Below are 20,961 nucleotides of genomic sequence, written 5' to 3' on the forward strand. Positions count from 1 at the left end.
GCCAGAATGTTTGGGGGAACGTTCAGCTTTTTAAATGTTTACTACTTCTTAAACCAAAGTGAGTGAATGAAAAAGAAAAACTGTAGACACAAAAACAACCCTCCCCTCTGTGGTGGGGCCTGATACCACGTTAGTTCTATTTTTTTTCTTTCAAATAATTTATCTTCTCTGTATGTAGTCAGTGCTTCATTGACATATTGTGAATTAAGTAACATCCTTTTGTAGATCTGTTCAACACCCGTGAAGGCAATGGCTTGGTAATTTCTCCAAGACCTCCTCCCATTCTGGAAGTTGCGATCAGAGGAGACGATGGGGAATTCAGTAACACTATCCATTCTCCTCCGTGCTCTTTGACATGTTGCCATGGACTTGTGTTCCTTTGGCTATCTGATTCTTAAAAACAAGTATAAAGAAAATTTCTCCACAGTTAAAGTCAAGTTGATGATATGAGAAACGGCTTTGGACTTCCCTCTCGCCCGTTTTCTCTTTGCCAAAACGTGTCCCCGCCTCTGCCATGGACGAGGCTGGGAGAAGCACACCAGTTGCTCCCTTGGAGTCCTTGGCGTGGGCGGAGTTGCTGGAGTCCCCTGCCGGGGAGAGCGCCCCGCTGGCTGCACGCTCACTTCACAGAGAACCTCGCACGCGTGTCCCTGGGGCTTGTGTGAGAGCCCCGGACCGCACGTTTCCAGCACCTGGGATGTTGAGGTTGATTGATGTTCTTGTCATTATTAATGCTGACATTTGGAATTGTTAAGTTTCAGAGACAAGGAAAAGATCTGGAGAAAGTTAAGCAGCGATTAATAGAGATCGCTAACCACGTTGACAAGGTAAGCTCTTTTTGGAGCAATGAAATCACTCAGAGTGTTTGGAGGTGAGGTCGGGAGGACGAGGCACACCTCACTGACAGCAGGGAGACCTCTGGGTGCTGGATTGGAACTCGGGGCCGGCTGTCCTCTGAGCTTGTGATTCCCTGGTCCAGGGCAGCTTCTGGACTGCAGTGGCCTGGGGGACACAGCTTGCTCCCGGCTCCCTTCTGAACAGAGTTCCGGTCTGAGGGGACGTTGGACTCCGCAGTTAGATCCCAGAGCCCCCGCAGGGTGCATCCAGCGTGCCAGGGGAGCTCTCAGCGGCATTGGTGCCCGTGTGCCTCGGCGGTGGGTGGAGTCGGTCATAGCTTGTTCAGAGCTCCCTTGTAATTCTCAGGTGCAGCGTGGCTGGCCATCACTGTCCCAGAGCCACCACAGCTTTGCAGCAGCACTGGGCCTCCTGCCTGGGGAGGGAAAAGGGGCAGGGGAGCAGCGTAAGAAGAATGAAGGACCAGGTCCTTGCTGGGCCTTTCACAGCAGGGACCTCTGAAGCGGCCACGTTGTGCACAGAGTGTTTGCGAGGGAGCTGTGCCGGAGCCGTGTTTCTGGCAATCCTGTCGTAGTCCAGCAGAGTTTTCTATGTATACAGAAAAATGGAGGCAAATTCACCTCCGGTTCCATGGGCCTTCTGCACCGTCCCAGCAGTGCGCGTCCAGAATTCAGGATGAAGCCGTTGTGGTCCCTCCCTTCCGAGGGGAGCAGGAACTAGATCAGTGCTCTGAGCGGGGGGCTGTGGGGAAGCAGGGGAGGACCCTTACTCCGTCCGGGGATCAGGGAGGCTTTGCAGGGAGGGAGCCCTGGGAGGTGAGTGCAGTCTCACCAGCAGAGAGCAGGAGAGGCCTTGGCTCGCTCCCCACAAATCCGGATGTGGCCAGTAGCTTCTTATGACAGAAGGGAGTGTGTGTGTGTGTCCACCTGCATACATGTATGTTCCTATATGTGGACATAAAATTCATGACTGCATGTGTATTTGTATGCTACACATGCTTGTGTTCACATGTGAATACATGCACACGTATGTATGTGCACTGCGTGTGTTCACACATGCTCATGTTTATGGTTGAATGCATGGACGTGTGTCCAATGCATTGTGTCCTTGTGCACATACACGTGTTCATGTATGCATGCACACCTGTGCTGCGTGTGCGTGTGTGCACATGTGCTCATATCCTCGCATGAACGCATGCACACGTGTCTGTGTGTCCTGCATGTGCAGCCAGTGCATGTGGCGCAGTCAGTGCATGTGTGTCCCCGTGCACGTGTGTACATGCTCATGTTTGCGGGTGAGTACACGCACATGCAGGGAGGGCAGGAAGAGATGAGGCTGCCCCGGGCCCCCCGTGCCCTCCAGAGGCATCTTGGCTCTGCTGAGCAGTCGCTGGAGAGCCAGGGGACTGTCTTCTGAGCAGGGCAGGGACGCTCAGGACTCCTCAGAGACATCCCTGCAGCTCGCGCGGACGATGGAGCAACCAAAGAAAGGGGGCTGCTAGGAGCCTGCTGCAGAGAAATGAGAAAGCTGGACCCAGGGCAGTGGGAGCAGGGATGCGGCAAAGATGAGAATTTAGAGGCATTTAAAGGGACGGGGCTACTGGGAAGTGTTTTTAGCAGGTACCGTAAGCTCGGCTGTGAGAGCTCGCGCAGGTGGGGTTTTTCCCGTATATAGCAGAAGGAGCTGCGCTTGCGAGGTCAGACCCAGAAATGAGCCTTCTAACCCCACTGGGGCCCTTGTCCCGGATCTGCTCACCTTCCGTGAGTCCAGGACCCTGTGCCAGACAGAAGCAGAGGATGAGAGACAGTGAAAGTTTCAACGGCCGTGAGGTTCATGCTGCAGGGTGGCTGGAAGATGCTGCCTGCCACCCCGAAGGAACTGGAGTAGGAGGGGTTTCACCAGGCACTCTGAGCAGGTGTAGATCAGGGCTTGGCACTCAGGGAGAGGCTCCGGCTGCCTGGAACTCCGTGAAAGTCGGATGAACACAGATGGCCCCCGGTACCCTGGACGCCGTTCCCCAGGCACGCCTTGCTTGCTGAAGCATTAAGCTGTGTCCCCAAGTCAAGTGGACACAGAAGACTGCGGGCACAGGGCCAGTTCTCCTGGAACAGGCAGGTGAAGGGCGGGTCGGGGCGGATCAAGGGTGATGGCAGAGTGAGAGGTGCGTCTCCATCCAGGCATCAGAATCCCCTGGGGTCTTTGCTTGTTTGTTTGCTTAAATCAGGGATGGGAAACATCTGGCCCATGGGCCGTACACGGCCTGTGAAATCATCTGGCATGGCCCAGCAGGCGAGACCTGAAATTCAATAAATCTACAACGGGCTAATTTTTACGTTGATAATTTTGTATGGTCCACAGATGATGTTATAAATATCCAAACGACCCTTGGCAGAAAAAATGGTTCCCCACCCCTGATTTAAATGATGATTTTTAAAAACCAATTCTCAAGTCTCTGCCAAGGGATTCTTTTTTTTTAAAGGTATTATTTATTCATTTGAAGGGGAGAGTGAGAGAAAGAAAGATACCTTCCGTCCACTGGTTCTTTCTACAAGTGGGGTTGGTCCAGACCAAAGGCCGGAGCCTGGAGCTCCATCTGGGCTCCCATGTGACTGGCAGAGGCCCGTGCACTTGGCCACTGCCTGCTGCTCTCCCAGGCACAGGATCTGGATTGGAAGCAGATGCCCGGCTGCGGGCGACAGCTTAGCTCACTGTGCCTCGATGCCAACCAGCCCAGGGATTCTGATTTGATTGGCCTGGGTGGGGCCTGGGCACAGGAGATTCCAGGGCCGCCTTATGATTCCAGTGTCAGGCGGGACTGAGACACCCTGACTACCAGAGACACGGGCAGATTTGGGTGCTAGAGCCTTGGCTGCCCGGTGGGCCGGGGGGTCAGTTGCCCGGCAGGTCTCTGCCTGTCCTCCAACGGCACAGAAGTAGAGAATGCAAGTTCATCTCAGGTCCCAGAAATAAAAGGGACAATGAACCATATTAAACTCAGACTGGAAATGGCTGGAACACCATTTTTTAAAAAGATTTATTTATTTTATTTGAAAGGGAGAGAGAGAGAGAGAGAGAGAGAGAGATCTTCCATCTGCTGGTTCATTCCCCAAATGGCCGCAATGGTTAGGGCTGGGCCAGGTTAAAGCCAGGAGCCAGGAGCTTCATCCATGTCTCCCTCGTGGGTGCAGGGGCCCAGGGACTTGGGCCATCTGCTGCTGCTTTCCCAAGCCATAGCAGGGAGCTGGATTGGAACTGGAGCAGCCGGGACTCGAACCAGTGCCCCCTGTGGGATGCAGGCACTGCAGGAAGAGACTTAACCCGCTACGTCACAGCGCCAGCCCCTGAAACATCATTTGTTTAAGTGCTGCTATTGTCTCTCTGCGATTGTTTATTTACGTGTTATTCTGGGTCATCCCTTGCTTCAGTTTGCAAAACCAAAAACGAGCAACTGGGGGCTTATTAATAACTTGCACTGGTAATTAAAGAATGCCGTGTGGAGACAAATGCTGGTGGGGTCCGTGACGTTTCCAGAGTGGCTGTTCTCATGTTTCTGACACATCCAGCCCGGACGACCCTGTCAGCCCCCAGCAGACCCCCAAGACCCTGGGGGGCTGCCCAGGCCCTTAGGAGTCCCTGCTGCCACGTCTGGTGACCGGTGACCCTTGGCTCTCTTAAGTGTTCCAAATGGCAGTTTTGCAATTCTACCCGTGGGAGTGTCTCAGGCCAGAAAACAGTGACTGTCCTGGTGGCCACGTCCTCATTTGCTGACATCTTGGCTCTCCTGGGCCATTCTGAATTAATAAGCGCTTGGCTGTGCTGACTCGAAGAGGAAGAACCTCCCTGGGTAGAAGACAGAGAAGTGATTAGTGACAAAGGGGACACTCTGAAATGATCAGGAAAGCCCCCGCCTCCCCCACAAGCAGAACCAGGAACGTGTGTCTGACACTCGGCCAAATTCAGAGACGCTTTCCCAAGTCCTGGTTCAATTCCCCCAGGAGCCGCAGAGCATTGCCCGTGAAGGCGGAGGTTCCAAGAGCTCCATCTCTGCTTTCGCTCCAGTCCATCCTGGCTCATTAAACGCCTAGCCCTGGGTCAGCTTTGGCCCCGTCAGCTAAGATGCCCTCGTCCCCAGCCGTGTGCCTGGTTTTGCAGCCTGGCTGCAGCTCCCGACTTCGGCTTCCTGTTCATGCAGACACTGGGAAGCAGCAGCCATGGCTACAGGGGTTGGGTCACCGCCACCCACGGAGGAGACTTGGATTGTGCTGTCAGCTCCTGGCGTCCGCCCGGGCCAGCCCTGGCTGCTGCAGGCATTTGGGATGGACGCTGTCCACTGGTAGATGGGCGCTGTCTCCCCTCTGTGTCTCAATCTGTATCTCTGCCTCTCAGATAAATAGTTAACTAAATAATAAAAAGAACCCAGCACCAGCTATCAATTCTTGCAAGTTGAACCCCGCTGACATCCTTCTAAAAGCACTCATCTCCTGGGCACTAATTTCCCTGGGTGTATCCACCCCTGTGTCCATCTCCTGTCCTCCTCTGGGTGTGCCCCTCCCCATGTCCATCTCCTGTCTTCCCCTGGGTGTGTCCACCCCCGTGTCCATCTCCTGTCCTCCCCCCCGGGTGTGTCCCTCCCCGTGTCCGTCTCCTGTCCTCCCCTGGGTATGTCCCTCCCTGTGTCCGTCTCCTGTCCTCCCCTGGGTGTGTCCGCCCCCGTGTCCACCTCCCGTCCTCCCCTGGGTGTGTCTGCCCCCACATCCATCTCCTGTCCTCCCCTGGGTGTGTCCGCCCCCGTGTCCGTCTCCTTTCTCTCCTCCCCCAGCCAGTTGCCTGAAGGAGGCACTTTCCTCCGGACTCCAGGGGATTCCACCCCTCATTTCAGATCCACATCTTCCAGAAAGTCTTCCTGAATCCCTCCAGGGCAGTATTTCCTGTTTGAGCCATTGCTTGGGTCGGAATTCCCTGGAGTGATGCGGAGGTATCCTGGTCACATGCAGGGCAAGAGCAAGGACAAAGGCCCCCAGCCTTTGATCCCCTGCTGGTGCCAAGCCCAGTCCCCGGCAGGAGCTGGGAAAATATGGGCTGCTTACAGAAATAGGGGGATTCATTCGGCTGGGCCTGCAGCTGTGTCCACGTCCAGGCCGGGACTCCTAAGCCAGGAAGGCAGCTGCCACGCTCTCTGGGTCCTTCACAGGACCGGGTACTTCTCTCCAGGACTGAGGTCACAGTTGGCCCTTGTGGGAGGGGCTCAGCTCTGGCCCGGGAGTGGTACCATCACTAGATCAGCGTGCCTGTGCCCAGACGCAGCCATGCTGCTGTGGCCTGGAGAACATAACCAGGCTCTCCAAGCCTCAAGGAGACTAGGAATAGTTCTGAACTCAGAGTTGTTTGGAGGGCTGAGCAACGGCATAGGAGCCCCTTAGCACCATGCCCAGGACACAGCGGTGTTATTAGGACAAACCAAAAGGGACTGGTCGGTCGCCAGGGCATGCAGAGCAGGCAGTGGAGGGGTGGTGGCTGATGACTGGAGATAAGCTCAGCACATGTCACAGTTGGCAGTGGCACTCCTTTTGGAGAGGGGACATTGTGTGTTACACTCTAGGTGTGAAGCCTGTTGTGAGGATGTGGTTAGAGAGCCCGGCATTACTATGAAAAGCTGGGAGATAAGTGAGCAGGCAGGCTGGTCCCTGCTTCCAAACGGTGCTCCTGGGTGGCCAACCTCGTGTCCCTTCATGGTGACAGCCCTGAAGCCCAGCAGGGGATCTGACCCTGAGGCCGCCTCTCAGCAGGCTGGTGCTGACATGGGCAGAGGGGCCCTGCTTGTCACCCCTGTCACCTCTGTACACGATGCAGCTGACAACGTCACCTCCCCAAGGCTGCAGCCAAACGTGCGCGTGGAGAGGCGCAGAGCAGAACAGGGACTTAATGTGGCTGCGAACTTGCAAGCGGGAAGCACGGGGCAAGCAGCTCTGGATCAGAAGCAGACAGTGGAGCGGCATTTTGGTCATGGAATGTTCTGAGTAACTCAGCAAGGTCACGGCTGTAATTGTCTGATACCAAGTCCGACCATGCCGCGAGGTAGTTTGCAGTCATCAGCTCTTTTGCCAGCCCACTGCTCGCCAGGTGACTGTGGGGCCAGCAAGGGGAAGACGAACCCGCCTGCCGTGGGTTGGAATCCTAGCTCAGACGTTCACGTCTGGGGAACGTCATGCACTTTGGCTCACGTCGGAATGGTGCTGCACTCTCAAAGGAAGAGCCTCTGTAGTTTTTGTTACTCAACGGCCAGATGCTTCCAGCAACCGAGAGTAGGCCTGCTCACGTCTGGCGCTTGGTCTTGGCTGCTCACCGGCTGCGGTTCTCACCTTGGCCTCTGGGTTCTCGTAGAGGGAGACTGCACCGCATGCTGCCTCGTCCGTCGCGGGCACTGCAGCATCTTACAGCCAGATGTCCCCAGGTCCTCGGCTCCTCCACTGCGAGCAGCCAGTCACCTTCCTGACTACGGGTGCTGTGGGGACAGCGGCACAGAGACCGCTCATCCTGCTCAGGCTCCTGGGAGTCAGAACTGTCCCCTGGGCAGATTAGGCTGTAGGTGGGAGCCAGGGACACATAAGGGGGAGGGACAGAAGGGGAATGAGATGACGTGCGTGGGGTGGGTGTGCCTGCGGCGTCACCTCACGCCCCCATGCAGGAGCTGGGTTGAAGAGGTCTCCCCAGCACAGGCCCAGTGCGCTGACTGCTGGGGGGGTAAGAGCGTCGCCATGACAGTTGCTGAAGGAGGCAATATCATTGTTCTTTATTGTTCTCCCAGCTAGACACCTGCTCAGTTAATTAAAACCTTCCAGGGTGATTGTAGGTGACAGAATCTCAGAGTGGCAGCCAAGGCTGAGCCTTTGCTCAAAAATTAATACGGATTCGTTTTCAGTAACTCATGGGCAGAGCGTTTTGCCTCAAATGAACCAATTATTGTCCTTGGCAGCAGCGTCTGACAGATCCTAATTCACTCATTGTTTGTCCTGCGGTGGATATTAGCCGCAGCCTTTAGCTGTAACAGACGTTGATATGCACGTTTTAAATCACCGATAAATCAGTTGAAATGTGTGCTGTCATCCCAATCCAGGCAGACAATAAAAAGGCTAATAGCGTTAGCATCGGATGGGTCACCAGTGGAGAAGCCGGTTAGCACAGCCCTGTGCCTCGGCACTGCAAATATTAAATTCTACGGCCGCAGGAACCAAGGGGCACGGAGTCGACTTTCTGACCCAGACACCGGAACTCTGTTCTGGTTTTCGTTTCAAGTCCTGGTCAGCGCGCCTCCCTGAGGCCGTCTCTCTCCCTCAGTTTTACAGGCCGCTGAACATCCGAGTCGTGCTGGTGGGCGTGGAGGTGTGGAATGACATTGACAAATGCTCCATAAGCCAGGACCCGTTCACCAGCCTGCACGAGTTCCTGGACTGGAGGAAGATGAAGCTTTTGCCTCGCAAATCCCACGACAACGCGCAGCTCATCAGGTGGGCGTCCCGCCCCTGCCCATGCCTGAAGGACTGGTGTCAGCCCCACCCCTCCCCGTTCAGCTCCACCTGCACAGCCCCCCCCCCAACCTGTGCCCCCTGCTGCCGAGCACCCGGCTGTCCAAGGGGCCTTCTCAGTCCATCAGTGAGGCAGACACCCTCCTACAAGGGCAGATCTGTCAGGAAACCCACACCTCTAAGAAGTCCCGCCTCCTTCCCTCACCTGGGCTCTCCCGGTCTGCCAAGTCTTCTGGTGTTCGTCTTCATATAAAGTCATCCTGAGTAGGCTGTTTTCTAAAGACTCATTTCCTTTCATTAATGAAAAACACTGTTCACACAATGTACAAAGACAGACATGTGGCTGAATAGCGTCAGATGCTTGGAGAAGAGAGCTCTCTGCCTCTGCCTATTCCAGGTGCTACTCTTCGGTGTTCTAGATCAGACCGTGCCCGTAGAGCAATGCGTTAACTTTGTGTTCCTTCTTCAAGTCAGTGTGTGTTGCGCACCTGTTAGGAACCAACATTGTAAACCTCCTTGCTCTCAGGAGACCCCGGTCTGCTGGGAGAAGATAGCAAAAAAGGCGAAAATTTCACAGAATCGTCAGTGTCATGAACAACAGGAAGAAGGGAAGCATAGCTCGAACATAACAGTATGTTGGTAAGACGGCACAGATACCGTTCTGTTTAAAAGGAAACATTGGCACAGCCGTTAAGACGCTGCTTGGGTCAGTGCCGTTTCGCATCAGAACGCCTGTTTGAGTTCTGCGTCCTCTTCACACTGAGGAGGAAGCTGATGGTGGCTCAAGTATTTGGGAACCTGTCAGCCGTGCGGGAGACCTCGATTCGATTCTGGGCTTTGGGGTTCAACCTGGTCCAACCCTGGCTGTTGCAGGAATTTGAGGAATAAACCCAGCAGCTGGAAGAGTTCTTTCTCTCTCTCTCCCTTTTAAATAAAATGGGGGAAAAGTTATGGAAGCTCTAATTAAAAGATAAGCCTATTAAAAAGAGACCGTCTTATAATAATCTAAATTGGTGTGAAATAGATATTTACAGAAGTGACATCTTTATGTAAATCATTAGACCACTGATGCCATTTTTCTTTTGTTTGCGTGTGGCTTCTTCCGCTGAAATGCAAGCCTTGGAGACAGAGCTGCTTCTCTCGGGCAGACCAGACCTGCCCTGTGGAACGTCCGTGGGAGTAGAAGCCAGTTCTGCTGGTGGCTTCGTTGGTTATGCCTTGATCAGTCCTGAGCTACTTGACGTGGATTCATGGATTTTGAGCCATAGTGTTTTGTTTTCTTTTTTTTTTTTCCCCAAATGGAGTTTATCCAACCTGAACATCTGGAAGTACATTAGCGTCTTACGTGCGTGTGTGATTTATCGGTTCCCCTGGCCTCTGCACTGCAGGGAGAGAGGCTGGCATCGCTGCTGTGGAGGCGAGGATGCACTTGACCCTGGTGTAAAGGGTCCTCCATCCATAGTTTCAACCAAGCTTGGCCTGAAAATACTCAGAAGAAAAAATGTGCAGATACTAAACATGTACAGGTTTTTGTTTTTAAAGATCTGTTTATTTTCTTTGAAAGGGAGAGTGACAGAGAGAGAGATAGGGAGAGAGAAAGATCTTCCATCCTCTACCCCAAAGCCCAGTACAGCAAGGGCAAGGCCAACCCAAAGCCAGGAACCAGAAACTCCATCCAGGTCGCCCACATGTTTGCAGGAAGCTGAACCAGAGAGCACAGCAGCCAGGTCTCCAACCGGTCACTTCGATACGGGGTGCAGCTGTCCCAAGCATCAGGTTAGCCCCCTGTGCCACAGTGCTCATTCCTACAGACTTTTTTCTTCTCATTATTCCCTAAGCAATATAGTACGATAGCTTTTTAGATAGCATATCCATTGTGTTAGGTGTTATAACCCAGAGATGACTTAAAGCGCATGGGAGGATATGCATAGGTTCTGTGCAGGTGCAATGCCATCTTATACAAGGGACTTGGCCACCCACAGATTTTGGTATTTGGATGGGCTCCTAGAGCCGATCTTTCATGGCTACCAAGGGATGATTATAATAGAATAGATGGATGGACAGGCAGATGGATGGATGGATGGGTGGATGTGAAGGAGTGGAGGGAGGGAGAGAGGAAGGGGCTTTATATATACTTACTAACTCTGTTCAATTGGCCATGGCTAATATCCAGCTTTTCAAAGGAAATAAGCATTATGTGTTCATTGCATGGTCAAGATAGGATGAGTAAGTCACTTTAGTCCCTTAAAGGGAGTTCAACAGATACAATGTTATTTTTTGTTTTTGTTTTTGTTTTTGTTTTTTTTTTTTTTTTTGACAGGCAGAGTTAGACAGTGAGAGAGAGAGAGACAGAGAGAAAGGTCTTTCTTTTTCTGTTGGTTCACCCCCCAGGTGAACCACCACCATGGCCACCACCATGGGCAGTGTGTAGCAGCCAGCGCGCTGCGCCAATCCAAAGGCAGGAGCCAGGTGCTTCCTCCTTGTCGCTCCCCCATTCGCGGAGGAACGACACTGAACCCTGCACTGTTCTTTCGTCTGCTCGGCCCTTCCCGGGTTTCTTGCTGGTCCTTCCCGGGTTGGCTGCCGACCCCTCCACCTCTGTGGAGGGGCGGCTCCCCCTGCCACTTTCCCCACTTCCGCGGGGGAGTGGCACACCGCCGGCCGGCTCTCTCGGGGGCTGCTCAGGTGTTCTTTCAGGTGTTCCCCTTAGATGTTCCTGGTGCATGTTGTCTCTCTCCTCCTTTATAGTCCTCTTCCACCAATCCCAACTCTGCTACCCACACGCCGAGCACGCTGCTCTCCTCCAATCAGGAGCAAGATCTGCTCCTGCAGCTCATCAGTCAAATTGGCAAGAGGCAGCTATGTAGAAGTTGTTTACTCCTCTCCCAGCGCCATATTGTGGGAGAGCAGATGCATAGAATAAGTCTTAATTCCAGTAACAGTCTAGTCCGAGTTGCTCCCCACACTCCTGGTCTCCCATGGGGTGCAGGGCCCAAGCACTTGGGCCATCCTCCACTGCACTCCCGGGCCACAGCAGAGAACTGGACTGGAAGAGGAACAACCGGGACTAGAACTGGGGGTGCCGGCACCACAGGCAGAGGATTAGCCTAGTGAGCTGCGGCGCTGGCCACAGTGTTGCATTTTTAGTGCGTGAGTTGGAGTTGGAGTTAAGAGCACTTGCACCAAACAGGCCTCTGGAGTGTTTTAATGGGTGCCCAGGTTATGATCCCAGGTGGGAGGCCTGCACCACAGCCACAGGGCCCCTTCTGGAAGCTTCTCCGTGGGTGCTGAGGCATTGTGGGTGTTTACTGATTCTACACTGGCTCCAGGGATCAATCCTTTTTCTGCCGATTTCAATTTTGCAAGCTGTATTAGCCGGACGTTTGCTAAGAGTTTAGGTTTCTGGCAGAACTGTAATGGGTCACACAGGCAAGCAAAACTCAGCTACGACAGAAAACCTGGGAAACCACGAATGCCCTCCTTTATTACAGAGTCTGATAGCGTTCAGCCATCAGCAGGTGCCCTCGCTCTGTGAGGAAGCAGGCAGGACGCAGCTGGCGAATACAACCCCGTGGTGATGGCCGCCTGCACAGCCAAGCTCCACAAGGATGTGGGCCTGTGATACGACGGGAGAAGTACAATTTAAGGAGAAAAGATGAAAATCACATGCACACGTACTCTCATACCGCTGTTTCCATTTTTGCATATCCTACAGAATTGCAGACACTAGAAAATGCCTGCATTCTACATTAGATTAAAGAAAGCCCTTTCTTTTGTTTCCTAGTGGGGTTTATTTCCAAGGGACCACCATCGGCATGGCACCCATCATGAGCATGTGCACCGCGGAGCAGTCTGGAGGAGTGGTCATGGTAAGTCAAGGGTACCGGGGAGCTTGTGCCCCTCACTAATGATTCCCCAGGAAGCCACTACTCTGATCAGACTTTGTGAAGTTAGTTCCTCTTGTGTTCTTTTTTTTTTCTCAAAATTTTTATAGGGGTGGGAGCAGTACCGAGAGAGGGGGGCGTGGAGCGTGCTCCTATCCAGTGTGGCACTCGCCAGCTACCCGCAGTGGTCAGAACTAGGCTAGAGAAGAAGCCAAGAAGTGGAAACTAGTGCAGGTCTCCCACGTGGGTGGCAGGAACATGGCCACTTGAGCTATCTCCCAGGGTGCACATTAGCAAGGTGCTGGGGTCAAGAGCTGAGCCAGGAATCTAACTCAGTTACTCTGTCTGATGTGGGCCAAATGCCTGCTCCCCCTTAGCTCATTTTAGATTTCACTCTGCTCTCGCACTAGCTATGTTTATGACCCTATATATCCCTCGATATTTTTAGGACTGTGACTAAAACCCAGACTGCACACAGGAAAGGTGGGTGTGAACCAGCAGCTCAGTGAGGCACGTGTGCAGCTCCTATGGGAACCGCTGTGCACTGGGCCCTGGGGCCAGCGCCTCCTAACCCAGCAATGCCCCAGCGTGGGGTGAGCCAGGGTACTGGGGTCCCGCCTTTGCTCAGCTTCTGGGACCGGCTGTGGTGTCACCAACTGCGGCCGCTCGCATGGTTTTCCGCCTGCAGGCCCAGCAGCCACAAGTCTGAGGTTTTTAACTATTTGCCACTGCAGATGCTTTACATACCTCTGCCTGTGCACAGCCTGCTTTATAATAACCTTTCGCTGGGAAGGCAGGGTCCTCGGCTCCTGCTTTGCAGGGATGATATTGTCCTACACGGGCTGTGTATGCTTGCAGAAGGAAATGAGATGGAAGACGATTTGGCCTTCGGGTAGACTTAAGAGCTTTGAGGGCCTGTCCAATGGGGTCTTGTGCTGTTCCCCACCACGTCTTTCAGGGAGGGGCTCTCACCTCTGCTGTCCCTGTACCCCAGCCCTCAGACACGGAGTCTCCTTGAGAACCATCACTCCATCTCCGTTAAAGGAACGGAACATTGTCCTTCCAAGAAACTTTTCAAATGGAAGGTTGATTAATGTCCAGTCGTATTAAAAGATACAAGTACTTGGGCTCTGCCTATCTAATCTTCTTGGAGAATACACACACACACGCGCGTGCACGCACACACACACACACACACATTCCTCTTCTCTGGGTGCACAGGCTGGGATTTGACAGAGGCAAACCCTGGCCATAAGGCTGCCTGGAAGGACTGACCCTCCCTCCCCACTGGATTTCCGGCTTGAACTGGTTACTCTCTGGTTTCTTTGAGCCAGGAAGCCCAGAATGTGGTCTCTACCATGGAAGTCTTTGGAGAGTCTGGTTCAAGGGCCGCCAGCTTAATTTCAAGGCAGATCCCAACCGTATTTTCATGGGGCAGCCTACAGAGTTGTAGGTGGGAATTAGTTTTCTGTATCATGGTTCCATGATCAGTTGCTATCAACTTTGCCGCTTAAAATTGGCATCAGTCAATCTTCGAGCTGAGGATGGAGACGTCGTAGGCATGGCAGGTTCGGCCACTGTGCAGTGCTGTTTAGCATCTTCCTGCAAGCCATCTGGTGTGGTGAGTGTCTTCCCTGGGCTTGCCTCCCTTCCTCTGTTTCCATGTAAGCATTTTGTCAACATTCCTTCTTTCTCTCAGAACTATGAAGGGTCATCAAAAATTTCACAGAAAATGCATTTATTAGGGAAAAGAAAGCATGGATTTCCAATTTTTGTACCAAAATAAACTTATCTTTTAATTCCATTTTTCTATGAATCCTCATATTTGAAAATAAATGTGAAAGATATAAGCCAAGTGTGTGTGATGCAAAAAGAATCAGGCCAAGACCAAATTATCAGGAAATATGCTTTGACCCGTTTTTCAGTAGCTGGTGTCACCCTCAGACACACTGCTTGTGTAGCCACAGAGAGGAGGACCATGGGGCCGGCGTTGTGGTGCAGCAGGTTAGGCCTCCCCGTGCGACACCAGCATCCCATATTGGAGTATCGGTTCACGCCCTGGCTGCTCCAGTTCCAGTCCAGCTCACTGCTATGGCCTGGAAAAGCAAATGATGATGGGCCAAGTTTTTGGGCCCCTGCCACCCACATGGGAGACCCAGATGGAGTTCCAGGCTCTTGGTTTTGACCTTGTCCAGCCCTGACCATTGAGACCATTTGGGGAGTGAATCAGCAGATGGAATATCTCTCTCTCTCTCTCTTTCACTCACTCACTCTGCCTTTCAAATAAATAAATAAATCTTGTAGGAGAGAACAGAGAAGCACCCAGTGGGATGAAAACACCACAGCGTCTCTAATTCCTCTGAAATTCTCCAGGTGGGCATCCTGAGCAGATCCCGCCCAGCATTCTCCTGCGGGTCTCTGCCGTTAGACTCCTGCGGCCACGCCTCCCTCCCGCGCTCGCCGGCTGGGAGGAAGGAAGTTAGAATCTTCATAAAGTTAGACAGATGCTTCTCAGTACCTTCCCTCTGTTTTTCAGTATGGGGTAAGTTGTTGAGTAATTTAGAGCCATGGCTCGGTATCTAGCCGGCCTACCACAGTCTTGGTTTGGGGAGAAACAAAGAGACTGTTTTTTCCCTCATTACAAGTGTAAGCTGTTTTATCAGTCTCCTAAGAGACATTCTGTTTATAATCACTTATGCATGAAAGAATGTAGAACAACTTGGCAGTTAGAAACAAAACTGAGACTTTCAGTGACACAGAGAAACGGAAGTGGAGTATTTTTCAGGGTGAATTCCTTGCATTTTGTTGCATTCCCAGGCTGCATTCCCAGGCTGACTGCAGTCTCTCCTGAAAGGTATTCCTGAAGCTTCCTACAACAGGAAACAGCATCCAAACCAAGTGACCACCGATTAGGGAATTCAGCTAGTCTGGGAATAACTGGCTTCTCAGACCTGCCTTAGACTCAGGGCTGCAGGCACAGACGCCACCCACAGACCTGGAAAGTCACCTGAGCGGTCTCTCTGCAGGGGCCTCGGGACAGCTGTCTCTATCAGAAGCGATGTTTTCTCCAAGAGGCAATGTTGTGCTGCTTGCCCAGAGCCTCGTGGAAACAACTTGTCTCCCTCTTGGGTGGCACAGATCAGGGTCCAAGGAGGTGCAGCCCTCACTCCGTGGGGTGTAAACCTTGTCAGAAGCACCATTCGTGGGCACAGTTTCTGGAAATCATATTCACTAATAAATTAGTTGTTACAGTTAAATAAATATATCTTTTTTTACAATTTGTTTATTTATTCAAAAGGTAGAGTGACAGAGAGGTGTGGTGGGGGTAGAGAGAGATCGAGAGAGAGAAAGAGAGAGAGACAGAGGGAGAGAGAGATCTTCCATCTGCTGGTTCACTCCCCAGAATGTTGCAACAGCCAGGGATGGGCCATCCTTAAATCAGAAACCTGGAATTCCAGCCAGTACTTCCACAGGGGTGGCAGGGGCCCAAGCACTTGGGGCATCTTCCCCTGCTTGTCCAGGCCATTAGCAGGGAGCTGGATCTGAAGTGGAGCAGCCGGGAATTGAACCGGTGCTCATAGGGGATGCCTGCAGGCTGTGGATTAACCCGCTATGCCACAATCAGCCCCATAAATGTATCTTCAGTTAACTTCCAGCGTCTATTTGAGCCCAGCCATCCAAGCGCCACACTAAGTGAGCAGAGGCCAAGCAGTGCCCATCCTAACCACAGGACGGCCAGCAAAGGTGCGACCTAACTGGATCGCAGCTCTGGTCTTCAGACTCCTCCGTGCGGGCAGCGTTCAGTGTGAGTCACCGTGACTGTCCAGAGGCCTGCTCGCTGACAGGTGCTCTGATGGATGTAGGAGGCCACAGAGCACGCTTCCACAGTCAGCTCTGCATCTTCTCGCTCAAGGACAAGGTGGCACATCTGTTACGACAGAGTGGCCCCACTTCCTGTTTTGCAGGGCGGCCGCACCCCGGACTGGGTTTGGTGGGGAAGCGAGGCCACATGGTAGGTGGCAGTGGCCGCCATGGTTGTGCACCTGTAGAATCCTGCTGCATACTTGCACCATCAGGGACCACCCACTGAAATGTGCCAAGTTCTACCTCTGCGTTTAATTTGAATACTGGGCTCCACACCCACCCCTTAGAGGGACCTGGACTAAGTCAAATGGTGTTAATGAAGGGGCAGTGACCGGACAGGTCTGGGAGAGCAAGACGGCGAGGAGATGTGAGCTTTATGTCTGTCTCTTGTGTTTCCTTCGAGGACCATTCAGACAGCCCGGTTGGTGCGGCCGTGACCCTGGCACACGAGCTGGGCCACAACTTCGGGATGAACCACGACACGCTGGAGCGGGGCTGCAGCTGCAGGACGGCAGCTGACAAAGGCGGCTGCATCATGAACCCGTCAACCGGGCAAGTACCGCTGCCCCCAGCCACCGCAGGGCTGCGGGCAGCCGCGCCACGCCCTGGGAAACAGCCGCACAATGCGTCCCCCTGGCTCTCCGGCCAGAGCATACACGGGACGCTTCCAGAAAGAGAGTGTTCCTCACGCAGCACACGTGGACCGTGCCACTCCAGGAGTCACGGGCAGCTGGGGCGTAAAGCCACACAGGCAGCGTGAGGACTGACCTCTTCCTGGAGCGGAGGTGGGGCAGAGGGGATGGGTGCTGTTTTGGTTCAGGACTGGCAAATCCCCCTACCGTCCCGGCACTTGCTGATTTGTGCCTGCAGCTCTGGTTCTCCAGGCGCTGCCAGCTAAGGGCCTGGCAACCCCTCTGGGCAGGGGTCCTGTGTGCACAGAGGGCGCAGGGTTGGAGGAGCTTCTCCCCTCAGGTGGGCCCGGGGACGTGGCTGAGGTGTTCTGTGACTTAGGGTCGGTCCTGTCCCTGTGTCTAACACCATGTCACCTCATCAGCTCGGAGAGGTTTCCTGAGCTGATTTTGCAGTAGGTGGGTGTTGCGCCACCTTCCTTGATGCCGATTGGAGCCCTAGACTGGGTTCAGCCAGGAAAGAGGACAGTTCCATCGCTGGAGCGCTCAGATGAGATGGGAACAGACGCACCTTGAGCTGGGCAGGTTCGCATGTGAGCTTGTGCCCCGAACAACCTATCCCAAGCTGGAATTTGGTGCCAATTTCAGAAGATTCGTGTTAGTAAGGAGAGGTGTGTACTGCGTACTGTGCCAGCTTCGAGTGCACCTTGAGACCTTGCAGACCCTTTGCCTGCCTGGGACTTTCCAGGCCAAGCCTGCTCTCCAGGTCGGCCGCAAGGACACATCAGGAGTGAAGCATGTGCTGACCACGCAGCCCAGAGACCCGGCTCTGTGGGGGCTCGCTGGCAGGGGACAGCGTGGCAGGAGGGGGCCACCTGCTAAAGAGATTTCGGGGCCCCAGAGGAGAGAAATTGTGGAAAAATGTGGCTATAGCTTTGCAGGCAACAGCCTGGGGGCCTCCTGCCAAGTGGTTTGTAGGGCTTGAGTGGCTCCTAACGCAAGGACTGAGCAGAGCCGCTCGTCGGGGCATGGCCACTTCCCAGGGACTGCTGGGAAAGCAGCGTTCTTGCCCGTTTGCTGCTGCTATAACCTGATGCCTGAGCCGGCTAATCTACAAAGGACAGAGGTTTGCTTAGCTCCTGGTTCTGTGGCGGCTGGGGGGTGTAACAGCCTGTCATCTTAAGTGAGGCAGCCGCGGGGAGACCGAGCGAGCCGTGGGGAGACAGAGCGAGCCGCGGGGAGACAGAGCGAGCCGCGGGGAGACCGAGCGAGCCGCGGGGGGACAGAGCGAGCCGCGGGGAGACCGAGCGAGCCGCGGGGGGACCGAGCGAGCCGCGGGGAGACCGAGCGAGCCGCGGGGGGACAGAGTGAGCCGCGGGGAGACAGAGCGAGCCACGGGGAGACAGAGTGAGCCGCGGGGAGACAGAGTGAGCCGCGGGGAGACCGAGCGAGCCGCGGGGGGACAGAGCGAGCCGCGGGGAGACCGAGCGAGCCGCCAGCCCGGGCCTCTCTTCCTCTTCTAATAGAGCCGTTGACGCCAGCATGGGGGCCCAGCCTCAGGACCCCGTCACATCCTATCCACCTCCAAGGGGGAGTAAGTGTCCAACACAGGGACTCTGGGGCACACGTTCCAGGCAGGCCAGCAACGCGGCTTTGTGTGCGTCCCCACCTGTCGCGCCAAGCCTGCTGGGTCATCTCTCCTGCTCACCCAGGCCTGTCACCCAGGCCCCGTGGAGGAAGCGGCGCCTCAGTCTTTCTCGACAGAGACCAAAGACTTGCACCCAGGGGAAGTGGCTGAGAGCAACACCAACAGGAAGCGCTGGGTTGCCAGGCTCTGGGTGCTAACAAGCAGAGCTCGCCACGAGGGAGGCGGCCACCTGGGAGTGAATCTGCTCTTTGTCATTGAAGGTGTCTGGGTGGAGGCGGAGCAACTGTTTGGCAGACACTTGGGTGAGACGATTGGGCCAAGGGCCCATGGATGCCTTCTGGGTCCAACGTGGAACCAGCGTCACCCGGCGGCACACTGTGCACGCGTCGCAGCGCCCCCGCCTTGCGGGAAGCTGTCCTGCAGCTCGTGGCCTGCTGGTCCTTGTTCTCCATGCACTCGCAGGGTGGCCCCAGAAGGCACCCTGGCTCGGTGCTTACTTTCCTGGTCATCAAAGGGGCCCAGACATGGGACCGTCCATCTCCGGAAAGGGTTCCAGCAAGCAGAAAGAGAGGGAAAAGTCTAGATTGGGAGGGTTGGCCTGGGGCCGAAGGGGCCCGGTCGTCCTGGTCCTGACACCAGCTGCGCTTAGTGACGCAGGCCACTCAGGAGCCCCCGGGCTCAGCATCGGTGAAATGAGGGGCAGGTGCCTCCCTCCCTGCCTTCCCACATCAAGCGAACGTTCTCGACCCCTGTGCTCGGGTGGGAGGGGTGCTGCTGTGAGGAAGACCCCACCACCCCAGCATAGGAGGCGGAGGCTCAGTAGCAAGGCCACGCCCAGGCACCGAGTGGCCTGCACTGGCCGTGCCGAGGGTCGGAAGCCAAGTTCCCTGGAGACATGTGGACACCTTGGGCAGGTAAGGAATTGTTAAGGATTCAGCAAATCACTTAGCGGCCTTTTTTATTTTTATTTTTTGGTCTTGCCAGGGGCTCGCTAATAGCCTTCACTTGATTTATAACTTATTAGCAATTTCCGAGTTTTCTTCTTTGCTAAGCTTGCGCCTCTGCGTAAATCTTCTATTTGGTTCTCGTTTATGATCCCACATTCCTGTCCAGAGAGTGGTGTTTTTAATTTTCTAGGAGGGAAGGCGACTTCCTAAGCAAGTGGAGAATTAATCATAGCAGCCCACAGCACGGGGGAGGTCGGGTGCCTGTGCACCTCCCAGCCCACAGCACACAGGTCAGGCTGCCTGTCCACCCACCCCCCAGCCCACAGCACGGGGGAGGTCGGGCTGCCTGTGCACCCCCCAGCCCACAGCCCACAGCACATAGCACGGGGAAGGTCAGGCTGCCTGTCCAACCCCCCCGCCCCGGCCCATAGCATGGGGGAGGTCGGACTGCCTGTCCACCCACACCCTAGCCCACAGCACGGAGGAGGTCGGGCTGCCTGTGCACCCCCCACCCCCCAGCCCACAGCACGGGGGAGGTCAGGCTGCCTGTCCACCCACACCCTAGCCCATAGCACGGGGGAGGTCAGGCTGCCTGTCCACCCCCCCCCCCAGCCCACAGCATGGAGGAGGTCGGGCTGTCTGTGCACCCCCCAGCCCACAGCACAGGGGGGTCAGGCTGCCTGTGCATCTCCCAGCCCACAGCACGGGGGAGGTCAGGCTGCCTGTGCACCCCCCCAGCCCACAGACCACAGCACACAGCACGGGGGAGGTCGGGCTGCCTGTCCACCCCCACCCCCAGCCCACAGCATGGGGGAGGTCGGGCTGCCTGTCCACCCACCCCCCAGCCCACAGCACGGGGGAGGTCGGGCTGCCTGTCCACCCCCCCAGCCCACAGCCCACAGCCCACAGCACGGAGAAGGTCAGGCTGCCTGTCCACACCCCCCCAGCCCACAGCATGGGGGAGGTCGGGCTGCCTGTCCACCCACCCCCCAGCCCACAGCACGGGGGAGGTCAGGCTGCCTGTCCACCCCGCCCCCCAGCCCATAGCATGGGGGAGGTCGGGCTGCCTGTCCACCCACACCCCAGCCCACAGCACGGAGGAGGTCGGGCTGCCTGTCCACCCCCCCCAGCCCACAGCACGGGGGAGGTCGGGCTGCCTGTCCACCCCCCCCCCCCAGCCCACAGCATGGGGGAGGTCGGGCTGCCTGTCCACCCCCCCCAGCCCACAGCACAGGGGGGTCAGGCTGCCTGTGCACCCCCCCCATCCATCTGCTCTGGAATTCCCCAGGCTGCTCCAGTGTCATCTCCGTGTCCCGAGAGGGAATGACGTGAGATCCTGTGTCTTCGGACGTTGTGAATCACTGCACAAATGCAAGGTGCAATCGTTATTTTATTATTCAGCTCACAGGGACGTTGGAACTATCAAAAAGTTAAAGGCTTTTTGTAGAATTCCTACTGAAGGTTTCGGAAAGTCCTCCCAGCACCATTCACAGGCACTCAGCAACCCGCCCAGGGTCTCCGTGGGAACGAGCCCATATCCAGACTCCAGTCCTCCTCTGACTTCTAACGATAGAGTCAGCCGTGGCGGCAAACACTAAAAAAACCTTCATT

At 55.0% G+C, this 20,961-nt stretch overlaps 1 protein-coding gene across 2 annotated transcripts in view; it reads left to right on the plus strand.

Annotated features, from left to right (window-relative positions):
* Positions 1–20,961, plus strand: part of ADAM12 (ADAM metallopeptidase domain 12) — a 322,789-nt gene that overhangs the window by 235,424 nt on the left and 66,404 nt on the right. For both annotated transcript variants that reach the window (XM_008274836.4, XM_008274835.4), the window contains exons 8-11: positions 756–827; positions 8,191–8,360; positions 12,163–12,247; positions 16,530–16,678. In XM_008274836.4, the coding sequence (XP_008273058.2) occupies positions 756–827; positions 8,191–8,360; positions 12,163–12,247; positions 16,530–16,678 (476 nt within the window). The remainder of the gene's footprint in view (positions 1–755; positions 828–8,190; positions 8,361–12,162; positions 12,248–16,529; positions 16,679–20,961) is intronic.

This window comes from Oryctolagus cuniculus, chromosome 15, assembly GCF_964237555.1.
Source record: "Oryctolagus cuniculus chromosome 15, mOryCun1.1, whole genome shotgun sequence".
In the NCBI taxonomy this organism is placed as follows: domain Eukaryota; kingdom Metazoa; phylum Chordata; class Mammalia; order Lagomorpha; family Leporidae; genus Oryctolagus; species Oryctolagus cuniculus.